Here is a 26,348-nt window from a genome sequence, read left to right as displayed (position 1 = left end):
GGATATAATGAAGCTTAATAGACCCAGCATTTACTTGTTTCACACTTGGCTCACGTTTTCCCCATGTTCCTGATACATGACTTAACTATGGAAGCAGCATGTTTAAAACCCACAATTGCAAATGTACTCGAACTTAAATTAAAAAAAAGTTACCAATAAGATAAACTGAAGAATTAGCAAACATTTATGCATCACTAGAATGCAGTATACATTATTTCTCTGCCATCTTCCACGCATTGAACGGTCAGAACAAGCCTCACTTAAAAACTAGACACGATTTTGGATTGAATGTTTACAAATAGTCATTAACCTAAACTTCAAACATTAACGCTTCAAATATTTAAGGAGTGTTTCAGTCAACAACTCTTGTTAAAACTTCAAGATTGGAATCGTATATGGCTCGTATATTCTGTATCACATCTGTGAAAAAATCTTCGAGTAAAATTTCAATCCAGAATAGGATCGCACGTAACTCTGAAATTCCATTAAATTAGGCCATTTTGTCGCGATTCATATGCCAGCTTGCGTTTTGACTGTAAAAACGACTAAGAAATGCAACGCTCGAATAGACACAATTTCTAGACGTTCGCTACTTTGGTCCAATGCATTTGAACAAAAAATAATAAACAAGGGTACACCTTTTTGTTAACTTCGGACCTATCTGTTTGGAGCGACGGATATGCAGTTTTAAACTCACCTGTGAGTTCGAGGTTTAAAAGGCTTTCTTCAGAAACCGTTATATTTCGAGTATGTCGTGAGGCAACGTAACACAACAGAATTCAATGTTTATATTTATTCATTGCAGACCGAAAACACAGTCTTGGAAAATTAGTAAATTTGGCAGCAATGGGTATTGACGCTTTAAAAACTTTTTTTATACAAATCTTTATTATAAGATCGACAGCTTAATTTTATATACGTACCGGAACTCATGTTGGTGCAAATATTACAAAGTTTGATGCAAGAAGTTCGTTTCATGAAAAGGTAGCAAATCTAGAAAATCTTTATAGTTGCAAAACTGTTGTCGGAATAGATTTAGAAAAAATCTTATCTATTATCAATTTGAAAAATGTATTACTAGCTATATAAATAACTCGATATATAAATAACAAACTATATTATTATTACGCTTACAAGACTTGTTTTCGGAGTTCTCAGAAGCCAGATACAATTTACAGTGCAAAATTTTTGTTTTGAGACTATTTTTCAAATGATCAGTGAAGGAAAATTTTGGTATATTGGAAATATTAAAGAGTCTTATTGGAGAAAAAAAATATCTTATACTTGGATAAATAATAACAGGATTTTCAAAAGGATAAATTTGAAAAGAATAAATTACTCTTCATCTGAACTTTTTATGGAATAAATGGCTGAATCATCACGTGAAGGTAATTTCAAATTTTGTATTTATTGATGAACATAATTATTCTTGTACTCAACGTTCGTTGTGCGTCTAGCAAACCACCACAGACAGAATCGCTAAAGATTGTCATTTGCAAATGTATCGAAACGGCCGTTATCGTCTTAGCCAATTTTGCATGACTATTTTCCATTTATTCTTTTTACTCCCCAACCATTCTCATATATTTTTAGTAGAGCATGCTTCAGCTCTTATTGGCATTATGACACTTAAGAGCAATTCTAAATGAAAGTTCTACGTTTACGGTCGTATGGGCGGAAATTTGTAAAATAAAATTCTGAAGCTTTGTGAATATGTGCCTAGCAGGTCCGAATCATGCCTTTCAGAGGCCCTAAACACTTCAGATCTCAGTGGCCTATATATATAAAATAATAATAATGCAAATGATGTTCTTTCTATGTTATCTGATATTGAATAGGAAAAATTTTAGCATTCAATATAAGAGCCATGTTGCCGATTTTTTTGTACGATATTTTGGAAGAAACAGACAGTTCTTTGCTGCTCCAGCCAGCCTCGATGATTTTTCTATTTTCTTACACATTGCTTATTACTTTTTTCCTTGGGGCCTAGCTGATTGCTCATTTTCATTGAACTGCTTTCGGAGGGGGAGTATGGGTTGATACTCGCTACTTTTCTCACATTATTTATTACCTTAGTTTTTTTTATTTTATTATGATTACTTACGGCTTGGTTATTATACAATCCTATTCTATGCTACTTTCCTCATATTTATATTTGAAATGCTTGCGGGATGGTCCACTGATTTAGATTTTCACTGTCACTCATCTCTTAGTTTTTTTTGCTGCTTTCTTACTGTTCCACGCTCGATGACTTTATTATCTTATTCCGCACTGATTACCTCTTAGCTGATTGAGCGCCTTGTCGTTTTATTTTAACTACCCCCATCTTTATTTTCCTTTACTATCCTGCTACTGCAGGTATTGCTGGCTTACATTTCCCTGACGGCTCGTAGCCCCGCTTCTCTGGTTGAGGAGTTTCCTCTTGCCCATCGGCTCTCTTTTCTTTTCGACCACATGCCTTGTTTGCTGTTAAATCCCTACTCAACTCGATCTGCCCTGTGGTGTCCAAACCCAGCCTGTTGTTTGTCCACGTCTCTACGCTACGAGGATCGGAGTGGAACAGAAGCCGTTACTGATCAGCGCTTACGTCAGAGGTGACAAACCTGCAAATCATCGATACCTTTAACAATGGATCGAAACAACCATTGGTTAGCCTAGTTACGCCGTCTTATCGGCAATCGTCTTAATGGAGTAGGGATCGGAGAAATCCGGAAATTTTCATGAAACTGTCGCCGCAATTTAGGCAGGCCACTTGTAAAAAAGTCCACTTTTTCGACGGACATGTTCTTTCTGTGATTTGTCTTTGTCGGGCAATGATTTTGCAGTTGCGCAAAGTATTCAATTGAAGAATAATCCGAGTCTATTTATAATGTCTTGCTTTTTTAATTTAATTGTGTGTTCAATATAACCTGCGGTTGCGTCGACAAAATAAGAACATTGCTACAAAAAAGTGTTTCGAACGGCCCGATTATATTTAGTTTTGATTCATATGTTTGCGATGTTACGAATTATACAAATTTTATGTATTCTTGCAACACTGACTCCACATTATAACAATGCTACCACCCAAAATTATTTTCAAGATATTAACGTTAGAAAAATTCCTAGATTTGCGATAAAATATCAAATACTATAATTTAGTAATACAATATAATTGATTGTTGATTGTTATACCTCGGTAGTTGAACAAAACATTCGAGTCAAAAATGCTGCAGTATTAGAACGAAAATTCGGATCTTGAACACCCGAACCGACTAAGCTCGCAGCGGAGTGAGATGACGCCACGCGAAACCGAACTCAATCGATACAGGTCAAGACTGAAGACGAAAATCTTGGTATGCAGTTGAGAGTTTCCAAATCGCCAGTTCGTGCGAATATCAAAGCGCTTAGTAAAGCAAAAAAGTTTCCAAAGATATTACTAGTAAAAACGAGCATTGAATGTTATATTTTTATTTTATGCAGCAATATATCATTAAATAACTTCAGTTGTATTGATGCAATTTTTCGTTTTTGACAAGGGTCACCAAACTTTTTCGACCGCGGGCCGGATATGACTCAAACTGTGTTGAAACGGCCCGGACAAATATTTTTGTTAATGCAATACAATGAATTCACAAAAGTTGTGAAATCCATTCAATTTATTCAACAATATATATGCTATATTTCTGAAGACTCGAATATTAAATTCCATCTATACCGGTATCGCAGAATATAGATCGAGAACATACCAGGAAAACAATTATACAAGATTTCTCTATCTAGACAACTATCCTGAGTTTAGCTGTTAACAAAACGTTGCCGTGTCGGAATACCGCTCATAAAAACGACTACGAACTGTCTGCTGTAGCATGGAATTCCATGACATTTTGACATAAATAAACAACTATTATCTGGTATTCAATTTTTTTTCATTAGCGCATAAATTTCCCAACATTCGGAGCTTTCAAAAATTACGCTCTATTTATACGTAGTACAGATTAATGATATTGTCTATGGACACCAATAAAATTTATGTGGACGTGTGTATTTCTTTCCTAACTTGATACTTACCAATTTTTAGGAAATTTGTACAATCAGAACATCGTTAATTATTACCGATAATGAACTAGAGGTCGACCGATATCACTTTTTGATGCCGATATATCGGCCAACTGGTGGCCGATAACCGATATCGAAATGCCGATATTAATATAAATCATATTTTGAGCCACGCTTTTATGATGCACCTTGTGAGTCTGTAGTTTCATTTTAATATTTGTTATCATGGCAGTAAGACTTTTATTTAACTAACTTTAGTTAATGCTCGAACAAATGTTATTTTGTAACTTTTCCTGCTACTTCAATATCATTCTAGCTATTTCCAGGAAAAAGAATTGTTAATCAGACGTTTTTAAATATAACTATGTACATATGTTAAGGGTATTGAAAAATTATAAATTGATATATTATAAGTGAATCGTGATAATGATCCTTCGATATTGTGATAGCATATGTGCAGTTACATGTGAAATTTTTAATAACTTTGTTTGCAGAGACTCTCAATACCTTATTTAGTCAATAATAATGGATTAAGTTTTTATTTTGTAATTTTCAGCAAAATGATAAGCAACCATCAATTTAGACAAAACTGTTACCCCAGGAATTCAAAATTGAATTTTGGGAGGTCACAAATTCGGAACTGACATTATTGCTTAGAGCTACCTGTACCATGTTTCTATGATTACTAACTCACCAGCTTCCAATCGATTCTATTTATAGAACCACCGTTTAATGCTGTTACTAAATTTGCCTTTTTCTCTTTGTGTACTCTACATTCTGTAAAAAACGTCACTTTATAAAACGTCATTGTTACTCCAGATAATAACTTTCAGTTATGACCATGCATGAAATGGCTAATCATAAGACACCGGGGAATTAGGATAAAAACCCAGTTATAACGCAAAATGAAAGCGAGAGAAATATACGCAGGGGCGAGAGTCGTTGCAGCCCCGCGCTTGCCGAGTATGGCCGATATATATCGGCGATTCACGGCCGATATGACATATCGGCAAACACGCAATAACGGCCTGATATATCGGTCGAGCTCTACAATGAACCACTGTCGAACTAACGTGCACAACTCCAGCGTTTATTTGCGACGATCTTTCGGCGGTATCAAGACCGTTGCCAGAATAAAATACTTAAATAGTCTCAATATTCCATATATGTAGGCTTGCCATACGTCCCGCTTTAGGCAGGACAGTCCCGCTTTCAGCGTTGTCCCGCCGTCTCGATAAGTCAGCCAAAAGTCTCGCTTTTCCAGCATAATACACAAACATGTTCTCGTTACTGTTGTTTCTGTGTAGCGCAGCGCTAGCCTACTTACTAAAGGTGAATGCGTTCGTTTCCCGCTGATTCCCATTGATGGCAGACGTATCGCATGTAAAACCAATACTAATTAGTCCTAATTCGAAATATTTGTAGCGGTATCGTTAACCTCAATTCCTTCCTATTTTTCGAACTGAACCCGATATTTGGACAGAGAATATGCGCATGAAATTTTGATAACAATATGGTCAATACAGACAGCCGAGACAGCTTTAAATGTAGGAATGTAGGCCTATGTAGTAAAATCGGAAAATGTGAAGTTATAAAATCACAGCTAAGGGGTCGTTGTCTTTCGAGGCGTCCCGATTGAAGTCACAAAAATATGGTAACCCTACATATATGTGACGCAGATCGAAAGACTAGTGATTGACATGTGTTCTTTTTTCATATTTATTACAGTTCTTATGAAAAAAGTAATACAATCCTTATGGAAAAAATTGGCCTTTCTGGTGGTACTAAAATTCCGATATCTCCATTATTTCTTGATCGTTTTTTATAAGCTTGGTATTGTTTTCTTATTTTCATTCAGATCTACTGGCGCAGTTTTTAGTTAAATCGGATAAACCTTCAATTTTTTTGCAACATACCTACATGAATATCCGCATTTTAGCAGTACAAAAAGACTTGTGAAATTGGAGCAGTACACGAGGGATTACAGTACCGTAAGCGCAACATGCACATTCGACGTTCATTTTAGCACAAGAAACGTAAACAGTTTCGTCGAAAGCACGCGCCACGAGTACATCTTTCGCAGAAAACGTTGCGTACCGGTAGAGAATTTCAGCCTATTTTGTCACAGCTATTTCTAGACTAATTTTTCATTACTACTATTAAACCTACAACTCCTAAGGAGGCGAATTATGATTGACGTATTTGATTCATACTTAAATTTCCCAAACACAACCAAAAACTAACGAATAGCATTCATCGCAAAAAAGGAAGTATTGTTCACAACCACGACTTAAAACCTGTCAGAGTGACAAAACAAAAGTATCTCAGCGGATGCAAAAAAGGCCTATTATTATTAAAAAAGCCGATGTTACGAAAAAAATAGGGAAGGCGATGCTCGGGGAAATTTCCCTTCGAAAAAATAATTCGCCATTTTTGCGTGTTATTGCGGGCCTAATAAAATGACGCCGCGGGCCGTAGTTTGGTGACCCCTGGTTTTTGTTGATGAAAATTAATAGATATCATAGTATGACTAAAATGTTGTGCGGCCCGCTTGCTCAGCAGTGACTGATAAAATGGCCCGCGGTAGCAAACGGGTTTGTCACCCCTGGCTTACGTGAACCACTCTACGGCGGCGAAGTGTCCAGCAATCCTATCGCACATAACTATCCCCGAGTGGTATTCGATCCTGCAAACCGGTGGCGAGCATTCTTAACGCTTGGCACGATGCGCCATGCGGTTTTTTGGTAATGAGGAAACCTGTTGTTAGTGCGTTCCATATAACAAAAAAAATTATTTTAAATCTTCATCTCCTTTACTTTCTCTTCTTCTTCAGTGAATATTGTCTAGTTTCCAACTTAGTTTTTTAAATTGAACGCCCAGTTGTCATCTCTGTAGCACAAGACGTAACGTGCTAGGGATACTTGTAGAGAAATTGCGATAATATAGTTTACCGACGGTGTTCGATAAATTCAAAAAAAAAGAGGGGGGGGGGGGTTCGACATAACCCCTCCGGTGGCTGCGCACTTCCCAATTGAGGTTCAGAGTTCTGCCGCCCACTGATAATTGGATTTTTTTGCCAGACAGAACTATAGAATTATGGAAATATAGAATCTCTTGTGAAGAATCAAGCTACTACTTCTACTAATAAAACTTTTCAACATTTTTTCAAGATTCATCTAGAGGTGTTATAGTTGAAGGTGGGGATTTCCGCCGCTCAGTTTTTGGCGATAAAATTGTCAACAAGACTGTGATCAACAAATATGATCAAGGTAAATAGAATTGAAATAAGAATAATAATTTAAAGTGGTGTATTGTATCCTATTTATTATTATGGATTTAATTGTAACTATTTGTATCGTTATAAATTAACTCGATCCCGACCATAATCTAACGTTGTAGTCTTAAAAGATTACAATTTATTTTGCGCAATGATAACTCGAATCTTTTTAAATTTAGTTTTGGAACTAGTGCTTTTAGAATAAAAACTACAATTAACTTCAAATTATTACTCATACCCATCCAATAACTGATGTTTGTTTTAGCCTTGTGATAAATAGCAATTGCCAATACTCAAAAGCATCAATTAAAAGCAGCAAAAATGGCCTGAAAATGTTAGCACTTTAAAATACTGTACCCCCAGCCTATACTGCTAACATGGCATCTTTACGCACACTAACACAAAGGCTCTTGAATCACTTAGGATAAGTATCTTTACTCTTGCTACAGCATCCTTGCATTATATGCATACGGATCCGTTGACACAAAAGCATAGAAAAAGGATAAGTAGTTATTTACCTACTGAATTTGAAATGCATTTATTTAGTTATTTACTTATTTTCACAGCGTCTACAAATACGTATGGGGTCGAAGGTGAGATTCAATCGTAAGCCTAATCGATGTTTTAGCACAAGTCCAATAATACATAGAGCTGGTGCAAATGTATATAATGCCTCTGTTCAATACTAGATAGTGCTGACACAATATTTGCAACTGTAAACTCCACCAAGGACGATTGAATTTACATGCTTTAGCACCCACGGACCCACTCATGGACGTTTGCAGAACCATGAACGTTTGCACTCAAGGATATTCGCATCCACGTACATTTGCACTCGTAAACTGCACCCAAGGTTTTAGCATTCGCAGACAATTGCATCCATAGACATTTACATCTACATTGAAACCTTGTATATTTGCATCAACTGATACTCTAAAATTAAATTGGTAAAATCTCTGTAAAGGCGCTTTTCTGAAAAATATTTATGTTATTTTTTTATGGATTAGACTAGCAAAAGTCATGAACCGTCTACTGTTTTGCACATTTATTTAATATTTAATAATAGTATGAGAAATATTATACGACAGTGCTTGAATTAAATTTGAAAAAAAAAATAGTTTGTATTTAAATGAAAATTCGGATTTATTTGCTATCCTAACAATGAAAATACTGGCTCGGGGTGTTTAAGTTAAATAATTTGACAATATTTTTCCGTTATTTCAGTATTCAATAGTAGCATGAATTGTAGCATGGGTAATATCCTCTTACTTTTTAAAAAGTACTTCGCTGTATCCAGAGTGGAATATAGTACGTTTCACACATTAGCAATGTGGATTAAATGTTTAGATCTAAGACACGTGAGATAATTACCAAAACATTTTATTGACGGAACCTAAAATTGTTTCAACACGTAAAATAAATCACCTAACAAATGAACGTAACTTCGTTCTTTTGTCAACCAAGTATCTGGCAGCTGAAACAACAAAATTCTAGCGGACTGACAATAAAATGCTGTTGCGGGAACGCGGGGCAGCGGTTGGGAACCACTGCTGTAAAGTAACTGCTATATTACATTACATTTATTTTTAATCTTCTGCGTTTTTATTTTTCAGGTCACTTCAACTTGACCCCGCTTATCGCAGTTTCTGAAGAAAATCCCATAAACGTTGCTTCGCGAATCTTTCACGCAACCTTGCGTAGTAGTGTTGTAGGTGATCGCGAAATTGCGGTTAAAATTTTACGCGATGGCGAGCGCGAGCGACGAGAAGCGCAAATTCATTTTGCTGTTCCTCATCATGTAAATATTGTGGAGCGCTTGTTCACCGATACATTCAAGTATCACGGTCAGTCATGTATATACATCGCAATGGAGAAGTGCGATCCGTTGAATCTTTACGATTATATTGAGTTGGAAGTAAAGAAGGAGATTCCATTTGACGCTGATAAATACATATCTTTCGCGTTTCAAATTGCTGTGGGGTTAGACTTCCTTCACAATAATGATGTTCTGAATCGCGACCTTGAACCGCACAACGTGTTGCTTTCTGGGAATGTGGTGAAACTTTGCGATTTTGGCCTTTCGAAAATAATGACCAGTGGGCCTGATTTCACAGTTCAAAGTTTAGTTCAGCCTGGTACTGATGGCTGGCGTTCGCCTGAGTTGCTCCAGGGCGCCGAGGATATTGGCGAAGGATCTGATGTATATTCACTTGCGCTGATATTCGGTTATGTTTGGTCGCACGGTAATCACGTTTTCGGCAATGACCCCCACTCTTGGAATCACTACATGAAACGCAATAAAAATATGAACCTTGATCAACTGCAAATACCAGACCGCGATCAAGGAAAGTCTTTGCTAACCACGATGCTGAAGCAAAACCCCTCTGAACGACCAACAACCTCGGAAATCTTGCAGCACGATGTCTTCAAACAACACGGAGAAAGTAATTATTTCTATACATCTTCTATTCTAAATCCTGCGCCCCAGAAGTATGTGTACCAATATGGAGGTAACCAATCTTGTTCGCCAATTTTACATCCAGTTGTGTAAAGGGACTGAAACCTATGTTCAGGTCGATATTCACATGGCCAACACATACAGTCCCCGAACTCGTAATAGAACTAAAATAAGGAAAATCGGAATAAATTTATGGCCTAACCCAAACCTGGTACACATACTACGGGAGTACCCTAAATTCTAACAATGCTTATGGACTTTGTGTAGTTAGAACTACACAGTATGTGTGATTGAGCAAACTATGTAAAGATCATATCAAACGTCAAGCATATTTTTAAAAGGGGAAATTGTCAAAACTGATTATAGCGACCCGCCTTCCCATACTCAATTCTACTTAGTACCGCATTAAGAGTATGGCAACTTTCAGATAACTATATATATATAAATATATGTATGTATTGACGACCACTCTCATTGGGGTTGACTCTCATTGTTCGACATCAAATTGAATTTTCTAAAATTTTTAAAAGTTAACTAATCTGACAAGAAAAAACACCCACAGGAAGTCTAATCTCTACTTTATCAATTCGTAATTATGGGAACATTTAAGTTTCCACAATTTACCACATTTTCCTTTTATCTATCCATGTAGTACAGGGGTCGGCAACCTTTAGCTAGTAGCGGGCCAAAGTCGAATCTACTACTCTTCGGCGGGCCGCGATTTTTTCATCAAAATTTATTTACCATTTTGCATTGACAGTAATCCGGAGGCTCACTAATTGCTGGGGCTGCGATTAATCAAAGAACTTTTTTTTTATTTCGCTATGCTTAATCTCTTTTCAGCAAGATTAGGTAAATACCAGAGTGTATATATGTTCTATTGAGATTATTTTGCTTTTTTAAGGTTACCTCAAGACAAACAAATCTATGACCACTTATGTTAGTACTCTCAATACTTTCCGAGACTCTGCCGCTGGAAACTATGAGGAGGCATCGGGTAACTTGAAAGAACTCCATCCTTTCCTTTTTTTTTCTACGCATATAAAGTTTCCCACAAATTGATAAATTCGGCTGGAAACGTTGAGTTAGAGGAGCATTATTTAAAACCTTTTTTGTCATATATGATTTCCTTTTAAACATGTATATATTCGTGGCTTCAGTCTCAGTTTCTGGCTTAAAAGTTCTGCAAAGCTGCAGTTCTGATGTTATTATGATCTCGATTATATATCACAAAATTTCAACAAATTGAAAACTGAATACGTATGCTGTCTTCGTTTCTAATTTGTTATGTGTTTCAGGCTCAACGGAAGCAAATCGAGACCAAATATGGGTTCCTAACATCGAAAATAAAATTATTAAAGAGAGCGAGATCTGTCCCACGCCAGTTGCAGAAATATGGAAAGGTATGTCGAGTTCTTGAATATGGCAGTTACTAATTATCGATGACATGTTTGCTAACATTTTCAGAATACAATGTTTTGTATATTGCCGTATTGTATATATGTAGTAGTCACGCACACTATTTGATAATCTTGTCAATAATATTTTAAGTATATGTCCTAATATGCCAATAAGCAGTGTTCATTGTCGTAAGCTTATAACCGGTATTACCCCGAAAACCAGTCCAAGAAATTCTCATGTAACGCCTGCTAAAACCACCAAGACAGCCGCTATTACGCTACGCTTCAAATACTGAATTTTCAGTTGATGATGATTTTTGGAAATAAACGATCCATGGCCACCAGCCGACAATAAACTTTTAAAAGTCATACCATAATAATTGCGTTCAAGATAAAAGAAGTTGTGTCGACTTTGACTCTAATTTATAAAGCGTGTATATAGATAGGTATTGGGAACTGAACGACAAAATAAAAACACTACAATCCATTGAAATTAACGGAAGTAAATTTTTGACACGCATTTGAGGGCGTGACTGTGTCACTGCGTACTCGTGAAGACCATAGTAAAATTAGTGGAATAGTAATACTTTCAATAACGTTTGATCATTCGTCGAAAGATCCATAGGAGCATAGGAGATTACATGAATATTTAGAGTTGCTGATTGGTGTCTCGCGGTATAAAGTATAGAGAATTGGATGTCGCATGCTGATGAGATCTACTAACTAGTCTATCATGCAATATATGTCTATGAGTTATTTATTTATCACGTGAGCAAACAACAAGTTACAACAATAAAGTTTCTGAAATATGGAAATGATAGGAGTTGTGAAGAAAGGGTGGCTTCGTCATCGGGTCTACAAGACCTTTCGATAAAAAAAATAAGGAAACAATTAATGGGGAGCAGTAACAATACACAAAATAACAATAAAAATATATTAATTTCAGTAACTCATCGGCATACTCTAGCGGTTGCAATATACAAATTGAGTCCTCTAGTAAAACGCTTATGGAAAATCGACTTCGTGATATCATGTGATGGTCAGGGAAAGGCCCTAGTTTACTGTGTACAAAACAAACATCGTCCGAAGAAAGTTAGAAGTGGGAAGTTAGAACAAGGGTTAGATTTTCAGAATTATTATAGTTTGTGAAAAAATAGAGATATCTGTTCATTAACAGTTTCCGTCAGGGCTTGGAGTTTATAACCATTACTAAAAATGTAAAACCGGTAATTTGCTTTATTGAAATTCATTTCATCAGCTAATAAATCAATTTAAGAAAAATCCTGTAGAACACGAAACAATATACATAGGCAAGCATATCCGGACAAACAGTACAAAACCAGTCCAATAAATACAGCTCTCTTTTCCAGCGATATTCGCAGCAGACATATATGGACTAAATGGCGCTATTTCTGTTTTCGAAGTAATCTACTCAGTGATAATTATGAATTCTCAACCAAGTTCCTGGATAAAGTAATTTTGCAGGTTATTTCGGTTCACGACAAGCGATTATCAAAATCTGGAAGCCAGGAACCGAGCTTGGCAAAATGACGTTTTTGAATGAATTTAACATCTTGAAGAAACTTTCTCACAAGCACATCGTGGAATTATACGGTGCCGTGACATGTAAGTGCAGTATATAATCATAAACTTAATATTCCACGGTCCTATTTAGACGCAAGTCTAATTCCGTATCCATCCATCCATCTCGTTCTCCGACAAAGCGAAAAAAGGAGACATCTTGTATTGTAAAAGTGAAGTAGTTGGCTTAATTATTTAATATCACGCATCCTCAACTCGTGATTAAAATTTATAAGACACCGCCGATTAGACATTTTAATATATAGTTTATATTCTTGTTACCATCGTGGGATCTTTCTCGTGACCGTGTTACATATTTGGAATTCATTATTTTCACGCGTGTCTAAAGTTTGTTGATTTATAATTGCGAGTTTTATTTCATTTCTGCAGATAAAAAGATATTGCTCCTAGAGTATAGGAAATATGGCACTTTGTCGTATTTTCTTGAACATGGGCAAGGCCGATATTCCACATTAAAAGATCAAATACGCATGGCTACTCAAGTAAGTTCTTACTAAATCAGGTAACAAACAGGCATTTTCAAGGGTGTTAATGGCAGATAATAGGGTTGCCAGTTGCCACTTCTGGATACATTTTTTTTTCGAATCGAATCTCTTCAAATTTAAATTCGTTAAACTTTTTACTATTTTTTTTTTCAAATGAGCAGGTTGCCCAAAGTGACAAAATAACAAGCCCAAAAATTGACAATGAAACACTGAAATGTAAACATGCTAGATAAAAAGATTACAAAGTTGTTCCACTAAACGGGTCGCACTTATTTTTATCATGTGAAAAGGTGAAAGAATGTGGGTCATAGACATAACTAATTCTTGCATCAGGAAATAGTTTTATAGCACTGTTATGTCATAAACATAGTTATAGCACTGTTCTCAGTAGTATCACGCTGGTATAAATGACTAAAGTATTTCACTTTTTGTTTTATTGAACTAAGGCCGGCCTAATTACAAATTTTCTATCTCCAAAATATTAGTACAAAATTTAGCAATAATTTGTGACTTGGAAAATACATAAGGGTCACACAAAAAACTTTTATAACATTTCAGGATCATATGAAAATCCCCTTTGGGAGGGGACGGGGTCATCATATGATCCTAACATATGTTAAGTCGCAAGTGAAGTGGTGCCAACCCAAGCTAAGGCCTTGAGGCAGGCTTGCTTGTGTCTTTACGGCCTTAGCTTGGGTTAGGTCGGCACTGCTTCGTTTGTTCCTTTACCGCACGTTAGGATTATGGAAAGCCTCGTTCCAAAACCTCTCTAGAAAAGGGATCTTCGTACGGGTGCAACTGGAGGGGGGTCATCAGTTGGATGCTTTGGAGGGAGTATCTTCATATTTCGAACATTCCTTTCACTGTATTTTGTCGAACGGTGTTTATTGCGTTGAAAGTCAAAATTGAGTTGTAACGTTATTTGACCGCAATGTTTTTTTTTAATTCAAGCCTCCAAATACTTTATTGACAGATTGTTTCCGGAATGGCGTATTTGGAACAAGAACAAACAATTTTTATAAATCTACGCGCCAAGTCCGTTTCCGTCGGGAAAAACATGTCGTGCAAACTGTTCGACTTCAGTTTTGCTCAATATGTTGGAAACGATGGGAAGTGGGAGGCAAGTAAAGGAGAATGGGAGGCTACTAGTGAAACCAGATATCCGATCAAGTGGGCAGCGCAAGAATCCCTTTTGTACGGAAAATTTTCACATATGTCAGATGTTTGGAGTTTTGGTGTGCTTCTGACTGAGTTACTGAGAGAAGGACAGCCACCATATCCCGGTAAGCACTCCGTGACATTGTACAATATTTACCTCATTACCCAAAATAATATGGTAATTCTATTGATAAATTCTTCATTTGTATTCATCAAATATGTGACAAATAGGGCGAATATCTTTATATTTAAATTGAAGTCAAATAATCGAATAATAATGCACAATCATAAATCTTTCTCCATTGTGTAACAAAAACTTTGAACTTGTGATAACACATGTCCAATTGCATCTAAAATTTTGCCTAACCATGTTTCAAATGTTTATTATGAGACCCCATGCCTTACTGCCTAAACTGATCAAAAAATATAGAGGTCTCAAAGAGTATCGATATCTCTTGAGTGTTTGAAGTTCAAAATTACCAACAGCTTCCAATACCATATTCGCGCAATTTCGATGTGTTCTGTTTTAATGCAAATGCATTTTTAATGTCCACAATCATTATCATATCTAAATATTTGCCGAGATAATCAGGACAGTATCTACGGAATTTTCAAATTCAGAGTTTCAAATATTCGATTCGTTTGGACATCCCCAGTGACTAAATGATAATATCATGTAGCACCGCTAACCGTAACTTTTGTGCATTACAATAATTTAAAATTTTTCCTTTCTTTATGTTAACTTTATTTATCTAGGTGTTACGTGGTAAAGAGCACTTTTTTCAACCATATCCTGCCAATTATTCTTCTCAGAAAGTTCAAAGTTGAAAAATTCTTTTAAAATAATTAAATGGACGATATTAAAATCTTTGCAAAATGCTACAAAACCGGGCAAATTCGGTAGTTCGCATTTTTATTATTTCCGTGTGTACTCTCAATTAATGAATGAACTTTTTTATAGGAATGCCCATAAGGGAAGTTCGAGACAAGATTAATGAAGGGTATCGAATTCCAAGACCAGCATCATGTCCTGAACAACTTTACAATGTCATGCTTAACTGCTGGGACAAGGATCCAGCTAAAAGACCAACGTTTGAATATTTAGCGGTAAACAAAACAAATGAATAGGCTGATAATGTCGCTGTTCTAATCTTTTTCCATGAGAAAAACCTATAGATGTCAAACGCTAAATTCACTCAACGTATGATAAATTTTACTATTAGTTTAACAAAATATCTATATCTGAATTTTAAACGTACAGATTCTAAACATGAACTATGCACCGTATGTGTATGCACATGTTGAAAAATAAATTATAAAAATAAACATTTAAAACGTACCGATTTCAGGCAACAAAATTAGATCAAATTATCAGTGAATCATTATCGAGTTATAGTATTCATTTCATTGCATTACATATTCTTTTCAGAATTCACTGAATACCCTTATGACCGATGGGGCTAGCGTCAGCACTGAAGAAAAAGGTCCGCTGCAATGTGATTTATATTTTCGAACAAAATTATATGTGAATTAAATTTTTTTCGCAAATATATTTTTATATACAAAGAGGAAAGATGTTTTCTAAACACTGTATTGGGTTGAAAGTTTCAAATTGCGGCTTCAAAATGTTTATCGTATTTGTTATTCATATTTTTAAGAATTATTTTAGGACCCCCAGTCTGAATGCTATTTTTGAAAAGATTTTTGCGATTTAACATCACATACCAAATTTGGATTGGATGGATAACAGATCTATTAGTAATTAATGTTTGGTATTTAATGTTTGCAGACTCACTGGATAAAGAAAAAAAATCACCGCTGAAAAAGACAGTGAAGGCACTCTTCAAATTCAACAAAAGTAAAACTGTTACATTTTATCTTTGTACACATTTCGACTTAATGCGTCCTTTTTTGAGTGTCGTTCTACTGACACGAAATATTGAAATTTTTTATGACCATACAAACACCAAATCGGCACGCTTGGGACCAAATTTTCCCTTCTGTAACTAGAACCACGTTGCTTTGCTTGTAACAAAATAATAAGTTTTGAAGAAAATGCAAGAGTCTTTGTTTGATATCTCAAAAGTTATATTCAAACCAACATTCAAATTGCCACAACCTCAAATTGTATTGATAAAGTATTGCTACTCATACAAGAAGTGTCATTTTAGACTAAAAGGAAAGCGCCTGGTGGCTAATTTGTTATAATCCCTCATTGTTATCGTAAGGGTGGAGAGAATATTTCGGCCGTCGACTAATATTTGTCAGGGAAGCTATCAGTTCGATAGATTTACCTATTTTACAAATTTTTATCTCGCAATTTATTGCGGTAAGTATAACTTTTGTGTCATTAGGACATTGATAATTATCAAACTTAATATGCAATCACTGAAACGCTGAAGAATTGAACTCGTAACTCAAATTTTCCACCACCAAAAAGGAAATATTAATACTGGGAAACGGTATTTTAAGGTCGTTAATTTGTAAACTCAATTTGCTTCTAAATTTAATCTTTTAACTCAAAACGGGCAATGATATCCTCCGGGGTTTGGATAGGCGAGTCGGTGTTTCACGAAATTTGGCAAATTCACAAGTCGGAATGAAAGCTAGTTATAACTGCGAAATCAACCACACATGTCAGCGCCCGCAGATTGCGTTGGGGTTGTTGAGTAATACTGCTTGTATTTTGTTGAGCAGTTAGCAATACGTAGCAATTAATATGGGATGACATTCGAGAGGTTTTTACGAACTAACTTTTTTCCACAGCAGAAAAATCAATATCAGCTAAAGTAGTTTTACACCCCTCAACTAGAGACATGACTAAATTATGCCAATGTAAGCAAATAGAAAAATTTTATTCTAGGTGCATATGGTGCAAGTAAATCAAACCTGGCGAATAAGAGAGCACGAGTACTTTTTGACTATGACAAAGGTAAGACTTTCATTTCTGTTTTATACAAAATTTGTTTGAAAAAAGTCGCAAGCACCCAGCTTAATTTGAAATGACAGGGATAGAAGAATTATGTTATACGATTGACATTCTTGCTTAGCAACACGTATAAAATGAAAAATTTAAGGCTCAAGTCAATTTCGTCCGGGAAACAGCTATAAGCAAAAAGAAATACCACAAAGTGGATATTTCGAATCTTTTAGAAATATAGTTTACTGTCCGGAAGCTTACCGCATATCGATGAAGCCGTTTTGTACAGACTATAACAGTGGTTCTTAAACTTTTTCGAGCGCGACCCAAATCTGAGTTTTATGAATACTCGCGACCCAATCCTAAAAAACGCAAAATGTGTTTTTAATGTTAGTACAGTTTGACTCAAATACAGACAACTATTTATTAGAAACAGTCCATTGACTCAGTGAGATTGATGAAACTGAAATTTCCTTTTTCATTATATCTTCAATACACAGCTCTATTTTACTTAACGCAATACGCAAGTTGTCACGGGTATCGAAGCGATTGCGAGCTTAGTTTTGATAACCGTCAGTGCCAAATATCCTCGTTCGCACAAGTGCCTTGTCGCGAATTGTAGCAGAAAAGGCGTCCGCTGTCCGTCGCAAACACGACATCCTAGCTGGCCTTCGGTATCTCTCGCAATATACAACTTTTTACTCGTCACATGTGCACGCACTGCTTCGTTCGCGGTAAATGGTGCCTCGAGATGAAGTCACATTTTCTCTAGATATTGAATAATCTAATGTCGAGAAGCGAGCTTTTTCATTGCGTCGTCTATTACAATTTTCATTACCGAAAAGACACCCATTTTTGGTTATTTTAATCCACTAAGACGACATTCCATGCGGTCAACACAACGACAAGCGACGTGCATGGTTACCGATACCATAAAAATAATACACGTGACTGGCATATCAGAATTGTGATGTAACAATGAGCTCAAGACAGTTCTTTCCGTGAATGAAATTTTTTATTCCATTATTTTTAAATACCAGAGTTTAGAAGCTAAATTGAAACATTGGGAAAGCTGAAAATTCGTCCTTCTCCTCTTAGATTGCCCTTGCATTGACGACCTTGTCGCGACCCATTTTTAAACCTTCCGCGACCCATGTTTGGGTCGCGACCCATACTTTAAGAACCACTGGACTATAACAACAAAATCACAAAGCGCCAACAAATAGTTCAAAGTAACAAACGTTTACACTTACACCTATACATTCGTGTAGACCAGGAGTGCACAACCTTTTTGCTATTGACGGCCACATTGCATTTATTCGTATTCAATACGGCCGCTAGGGGGTTGATGAGCGCGCCGAGAAGGGCGAATTTTTTTGTCTTTCATGACGTCATAACCGCGTATTTGACCCATGCGAGGTGCGGTCTGCCCAATTACGAAGTATGTAGGACTACTTGGAAGTATATTATTTGCATTTTAAACGAATTTTTCTTTTCGGTGGACCTATTCTTGGGCAGATATATTGCAGCAAGTTGCATAATGGTTGCATAGTTTTGAAAAAATCGAAAGTCGACTGCATATAAGACACATCATGGTATGTGCTGCTGTCTCGATCATGAAGTAATCTATCTCCCCTTTGGAATTAAATACCCTTCCCTCTTCTGCCACTGTTCTTTTCCGTTTTAACGACATTAAGTAATTATTAAAAGTTTAAAACAGTTTAATATAGACTAGTGCTGTAATAAACAAAATCTGGTTGCTAACAGCAAGCTTAATTAGACCTAATTTGAAATGGTAGTCTTCACTGAAAATTGTCCAATCAACAGAATCACTATCAGGCTTGTAATGCAAATCAGAGTCAGAATCAAATAAAACTGCTACAATTTTCTCGGCTGTAAGCTGGGGATGCCTTGCAAAGGCTAGCTTGCTACGTTGCTAGGCTGCCGAAACGCGTGATCAATCTAATCCGTGAAAGGAAATCCCCAACAGCAAATACACCATCCAGATTGTGACGCATTGTGTCGTCTGACTTTTTTGCAGTGCTTCTGTTTTGCTTCAATATACGCCAGCATAGCCCAGATTGTGCACCGTTGGTGTAGATTGTAGACGTTGAATATTGGCGCAATTTGAACGCGCTCGCGGATGCCGTTTTGCACCAGCAATTGTGATCCACTGATGTAGATAGCATTTGATTAATATGAAATTTTCCGATTTCATGTATATCCGATTTCTTTTAATCACCACAGCTTTAAATGTGCTGAACGAAATCCCTTAAAAATTGTTTTAAAATTTTTCCTAAAAGCACGATCTACATGCAATGCCAAAATAACTCATCAGCCAGAAACTTCTAAAACCTTGCAACATACGGTCAATAACGTCACCTCAACGGAGTAATTGTGGTGCATTAACATGTAATTCGTTAAACTGTTCCAGAGCGCCAACTAGCGGAAGAATCTATCTATGCTACAAGATACTGGCGGTCAGACAGCGCATCCATTTTTGGACACGTAGTGGACATAACGATCGTTTCAATATTATGTTGTTGTTGTTGTTGTTCTTTGACACGTTTTTAAAAAGTCGCTTTTCTCTTCGAATACTGGACCAATTGCTTTGAAATTTTCAGTGGTGAAAGATTAATTTTTTGCTAGAAGGCTATTACTTTTATTTATTTCAAAATTTTGCGTGAATTCTATGAAATTTGATATTTCGTCTAAAATTTTGCTGTATTATTTTTTATCCATGGGAACACGGATTTTAGTCAGTGTCATGACTGGCTGTACGTTTTGATTCTGCAAAATTCTTGCTACTGGAAATTCAGAACTTTTTTGAGGGTACCGGTAGCGTCAAAAGTACCGGTAAGGACTGATTCGCTCTGGTCTAACGTGTCCATATATTTGTGCGTAGCTCCCTTGTTTTAATTGAGCCACTTACGCTACGGTGAGCGTTAATAATCAATCAATCAATTTTATTTGGTCACACTGATACAAACAAAAAACAAAACAACAACAAAGAACAAACACAATACAGAGGACCTGGTGGACAGGCATAACTTAATAATAAAGTTAAATATGTACAAGTACGTGCCCGACCCCCAAAAACAGTCAAAACACAATAAAACAAAAACACGATGTGACATCGGGCAATATCTTATAAATTCAAATTAAAATGTGAGACGTGTATGTGCTTTTTCTACGGTCCTATGGTGATGCTGTAGGCCTAGTTCAATTACGTTGCAAAAGTAACAGTGACAATTTTTTTACTAGAAAACAAGCTTGGTAAATGGATTGAATGTTCCATAGCAGTCTATGCACAAATCATGGATTGGGGTGTTGGGTTCTTTTGTCGTTTTCGGTTAGTTCAGTTTAAAATCATTGTATCCGTTCCAATGCTTCCAACATTAATATCGAATTTCCACGAACGACCATCATTCAGCCATTCCAACAGGTGCAATGGTCCCATCTTTTCTACGCTCTGTTCCATCATCCACGTGTAAATTCATGAAAGGATTGAAACCTCGCAATATACACGCAACAGATCGTCCACCATTTAACTTTAAATCCAATCTTTTATTCATAAACTTCTTTAATTCCAGTGGATGGTCTTTGCTCATGTTGATATTGCGTGATACAGATTACAGATACCGAAACATACAACGCGTAGCATTCACTAGTCTTTTCCAGCTGACACGTCCGCACCCGACGACGGTCGGATGAGGTCCCATTAATAATTTGGATGGTCAGTGACCACGGCTTATGGCAGTTTATATTCACTATTTTAAAATGAAGTGTGAAGCAGATATACCTTCGTTCATTTATTTTTTAGAGAAGCTCGACGAAATGAGCTTACAGAGGGGAGAAATTATAACGGACATGACCTGCCTAGCAGACGGTCGGTGGATTGGAATCTGCAATGGACGAAAGGGCGCATTCCCATCAAACTTTGTGGAGCTGATAGACTAAAAGTTTTATATTATACTCCTAAAAAAACTAACAATTTCCAAAGGAGAATATTTATCACCTTTAAATAGGCTTAACATACGTCACGCTTTTTAGTGTCTTGTCCCGCCGTCCCGACAAGTCAGCCAAAAGTCCCGCTTTGGCGTGTAGCCATTCAGTATAAAACACGAACACGTTCTCGTTACTATTGTTGCCGTGTAGCGCAACGCTAGCCTACTTACTGAAGATGAGTTATTTGTTTGTTTCTTTTTTCCCGTTAACCATGTTAGCGAACGTACCCCTTGTAAAATTAATTCTAATTGGTCCTGTTCGGACGTTCACGTGAATGTAACGTCGAACAACGTCTTTTTGAAGGTGTTATCTACAGAAAAGCATGCTTGGGCGAATAAGTAAATTCTCAATGCTTGAAAACGGCCGACTATTTTATTATTCTTTATTCCTTTTGCTGTACATAAAAAATCTAAATTCGGATCATTTGTATCGTTAGCATCTATTCCTTTCTTTTTTCGAACTGAACCCGATATTTAGACAGAAAATATGCGCATGAACTCTCGATGACAATATGATCAATGGAGACAGCTTGGATGACGTCCCCCTTTTTAGTCAAAAGATATGATAACCCTACCTTTAAAGTAACTGGGTGATAACTCCAGAATTGAACCAGATCAGTGTTTCAACCGGGGTTCCGTTATACTCTAAGGTTCCGACAGTTCAGAATTCCATTGAGATCCGAGAGTCCATATAGCATAGTTAAGTTTTGAGTTGTGGTGTCCGAGCAATGTACATAAATTCCGGCTTGACACCTGAGTGCGATCTCCTGACATGAAATGCTCCAATCATACTGTATGCTTTGCAACGTGTATACGCATCGACCATATTTTTGAATGGCAATAATTTTTGTACATGAATGTAAATTACTTATTAAAACTGATTTTATTGTAAATTAAATGCAGTTATTCATTTAAATATAATATGATCTTGAACCTGATAAGAAATAAAAAAGAAATAGAGGAATCGATTTCGTGTATGAATTAGAATTGCAGAGAAAAATGAATCTTAGCAGATCAGTGTTGTGGAGTGCACATAACTATTATATTTCTCAGAGATGTTTATCGGTAGGTTTTTATGATTATAAAGATTAATTTGAGTATATAATATCGGGCAGCTTTGTACTTGAAGTAATTAAAAAAGATATTTTGGGCGTTTCAATTGTATAATTTTTGATGCATCTCGTACACAAACTTAGCATACAAAATTTCTGAATAATACAAAAATCTGAAAATCAGAATTTGTAATTAATTTGCACATGTTTTATTTTTCTGAAATTAGCTCAGCCCCACGAAATGGTGGTTAGCAAACACAGCTTAGTTGGTGTCCGCAAATAACAGTGTTTAAAATAGAACTCTAATGACAATTTACATCTGTCATGGAACCACAAGCAAATTTTAGAGCTAGATTTTATTAATAACGTTTTCAAGATTATTTCAAAATTGAAAGGAAAAAATATACGAGCAAGATAAAGCTAACATTGACGTCATAGAATGTCAATCCAAACAAGGCACTTGTCGGAAAAATTCCTACGCCGATTTATCTTTATGGGGGGAAGGGTTAAATTTGAATATATTTTGTCAACCAATATCAACTGGCACTCATGAATCTGATACACGATAATAGGAATATTGATAAAGCTCGGGAGCTTGAGACCATGCTCTGCGCAAAATTGTAGCTAAAAAGTGTATTGAGAGCATTGTTGTAGTCTTGTAGACTTCACAAATCTAGCGAGTATCTGTGGACAATTGACGCAGCCAGCAAGGTTTTTGAGGTCAAATCCCATTCTAATGATGCGTTTTCTACTTTTATTAGGGTAATTTTATTAGAATCACTGATTGTTTTCGTCAGCGAGACGTGATTATTTCTGCCGTGGAAATCGGTAATCTGAATTTCCATTTTCGTATGTTGTCATAATTATCTCTTTGCGCAAGTACAATTCGTTACACGAGGACGTCGATAAAAAGTGTTTTTCTCGCTCGGAACTGTGCGTCCAATGTAAAATTAAACGACTGAACCCGTAACATGGCAAATCGCCAAACTTTCGTGGGCCTACCGCACGCATTCAGCTTGGTTACCTTCAGAAACTGAAGCGTAATCACTGAATTTGAATTACAGTCAAATTTACGAGCGAATGAAACCATGGTCTAAAACAGGGTCCAAGGTTGCAAGGTTGGCGGACCGCAAAAACTTTTGAGGATGTCTCGCGGGCCGCAGTCGGAGAGCACTCAAAAGTGATCAAAACATCGCGAGTTTACCCGATTTACATATAGAAATGACAGTTTACCGTTTTTGAAAGATACATAAAGCCTTCAGTTTTTTTAAAATTTCTTCGCGAGAAATACAGTAGTAATCAGTAATCAGTAGTTTATTTTTTCAACACACATGAAATACACTAAATGCATACGGAATGTAAAAGGAAGCAAAAACGGATAATTCGAGGTGAAAAGAGTCGCGAAAACCAAAATTGGTTATCGAGCAGCGACACCTGAGCTAAAGTCTAATAAATGAATCATAAAACAATGAAAAAAGTCAAACAATGAATAAAAGAATATAAAGAAGTGAAAAATCGAGACGACCTGAATCCAATACCCTGGTATTTTCGGTATCTTATTTCTTCTCCGGGATAATTATGAAATCCTATTGCGCAGCAGAAAAATCATTCGCTCAAAAAGTCGCCCTGCAGTGGACAATTCTGATTTTAATGCGCTTTGGCAACCTCGTCAATAATTAATACTAATTTTCCTCTTTATGTAATTTTTTTCAAACCAAAGGGCATATTCGCCCTGCGGAGGTCAATAAATGCATATTGACAAAGCTGATTTTTCAGTGGTAGAGAACAACAGGAAATAAGAAGCGCTTTTGTCACAACGCTGTTGAATTTCAAGCGCCGGTAGATAACACTCACGCCTTAGGCGTCCAAGTACATAACAGATAGCATTGATTACGTAACACCATGGTTCTCAAACTGGGCGTCGCGTCGTTTCAATATTGATAGGGCGTCGCAAAACTTTTCTTCTTTTGCGGATTTGTACCTGCGGTGCGTAGAAAAAGTCAAAATTTTCGTTATTCTCGTTTAAATCATACTTTAGAACTGGAAATAACAATATATTAATTATTGTAACGATCGAAAATAACAAGCGTCCGTGCTTGAATAAGGGCCCTGTTAGTAAGTTGGTTGAAAAAAATATGGGCCCGGGCTACAAAACGAGCAAATACGGTATGTTGAAATGTGAACACGTCAATATAAAAAGAAATGTTACGCTTGTGTAACTAACCGGAACCCCAAAGTAACGTAGACGTAAAATGAAACTGTATATTGAAAGTCGGTTGGTAAGTGGCGCAGGGTCCGATGGATATCTTATTTTAGGCGATCTAGAAGTATGTGTACCAATATGGAGGTAACTAATGTTGTTCGCCTATTTTACATCAAGTTGTGTAAAGGGACTGAAACCTATGGGCAGGGGAATATACACAGACAGTCCCCGAACCCGGAATAGAACTAAAATAAGGTGAATCAGAATAAAATTATGACCCAACCCTAGCCTGGCACACATACTTCGGGACTACCCAATTTTAACAGAAAAAATTCGAACCGATTACACCAACCCACTGAGCAAGTCCCCACAACAATACAAAATTAACAAGCCTAAAAAAATTGTGCGAGGGGCTGGCCTATTCTGCGATGGGTTCTATATACTTACGAGATATAAATGAATTTGCATTTGCTCGCCTTTTCCTATTGACGTAGGTGAAATTCTAATTTTTTAGAAGCGTAAATATTTGTCCATACCCAAAGCCGACGCGACGGGAACGAAATAAAATACAGCATCTGTGGGTTTATTTCAATTCATGATGATATAATTCATTTTAACGTTTGTTTGATTTCATCTGCTTTTCAACTCAGCAAACAAGGTGTCGCTGACTTACTTTAATGTCTTTCGCGGCCCCGCGTCAATATTGTATGTTTGTTTATTTTATATTCATATATTTGTTTATTTTTGTCTGTACAATGTTTCATGCAAAACGAAATAAATATCTGAATCATCGAGCGTAGGCTCAAATAATCTATGAAAACCAAATCCAAATGGAACCACAATGCCAGTTTTTCAAAATCAAACCAATTTTGTTCGATTTAATAGAATACCATCAAAGTGCCTCTATCTATAGAAGCTAGATATTGGATAAAATAAGTCAAATGATTTGCATCATTTGATTTTTGAGTATGATCGAAGTAGGAAGATTATCGATAAGTGATGTCCACGCCTCCTACGCGTTTTCACTAAAGGAGTCGTCGGTAGATCCACCCATCGCTGCCACAGAGCTGTTTACGTGGCCGTCAGACAGTCACGAACACGCAACTCATTCAAGTCTGTACATCCGAGACGAATAACAAACAATATAATAGTATATATATATGTAGTATATATAATATTACGGGGGCTTAATTGAAGGAATTGCTACATTCAAACCACGAGCATAAAATGCATCTCTCAGGACTCGGCAAATATTCATACATTATCAATTTGGCATAGCGAGTCACTGATATTTGAGTTTACAAATTGTACCCATAATACATACATGCAAACGAAATACTGAATAAAATGGAATGCAACACGCACGTTGGCCACTGAGTTAACTCATCAATCACCCACCAAGAGATATCGAGGCTACTTACACATTACAGCATTGACATATGAAATTCATTGTCAAATGGCCATGTTTCGCGTAGAATATATTGAAAACATATTATTTACATGCCAGTCAAAATGGACTGCGAACAATATAAATAGACTTGCAGGAATAAGCTTCATATACAAGCAAAGCCAACAATTTTCTATGGAAAAAAAAATACTAATTCACCAAAATTCAATTATTTAACCCATGAGTTTTGTATCATGCTTGGAGGACACCAACGACAATCATAAAATGGTATCAGAGAAAGAAAAAATTTGGACGAATAGATAGTAAACATGTGACAAGTTTGTATTCAATATGCACATAT

General features: G+C 36.4%; 1 protein-coding gene across 1 annotated transcript; it reads left to right on the top strand.

The window, feature by feature from the left end:
- Positions 1–1,085: 1,085 nt before the first annotated feature.
- On the top strand, positions 1,086–22,005 carry LOC120336903 (uncharacterized). Its single transcript, XM_039404683.2, has 14 exons — positions 1,086–1,388; positions 7,209–7,307; positions 7,882–7,908; positions 8,929–9,759; positions 10,678–10,770; positions 11,072–11,176; positions 12,659–12,799; positions 13,145–13,257; positions 14,234–14,543; positions 15,380–15,525; positions 15,848–15,902; positions 16,208–16,276; positions 17,282–17,350; positions 21,162–22,005. Exons 1-14 carry the CDS (start codon positions 1,367–1,369, stop codon positions 21,296–21,298), a joined length of 2,217 nt encoding a protein of 738 aa, XP_039260617.2. The 5' UTR covers positions 1,086–1,366; the 3' UTR covers positions 21,299–22,005.
- Positions 22,006–26,348: the final 4,343 nt, after the last annotated feature.

Source organism: Styela clava, chromosome 2 (assembly GCF_964204865.1).
Source record: "Styela clava chromosome 2, kaStyClav1.hap1.2, whole genome shotgun sequence".
NCBI lineage: Eukaryota > Metazoa > Chordata > Ascidiacea > Stolidobranchia > Styelidae > Styela > Styela clava.
The sequence above is the reverse complement of the archived record's forward strand: the minus strand, read 5'-3'. Positions and strand labels throughout refer to the sequence as shown.

Coding starts and splice junctions, on each gene's coding strand:
- LOC120336903 (XM_039404683.2), top strand. CDS start 1,367: ATGGCTGAATCATCACGTGAAG. Junction 9,760..10,677: donor CTTCAAACAACACGGAGAAA/GTAATTATTTCT, acceptor TGCTTTTTTAAG/GTTACCTCAAGACAAACAAA. Junction 14,544..15,379: donor AGGACAGCCACCATATCCCG/GTAAGCACTCCG, acceptor ACTTTTTTATAG/GAATGCCCATAAGGGAAGTT.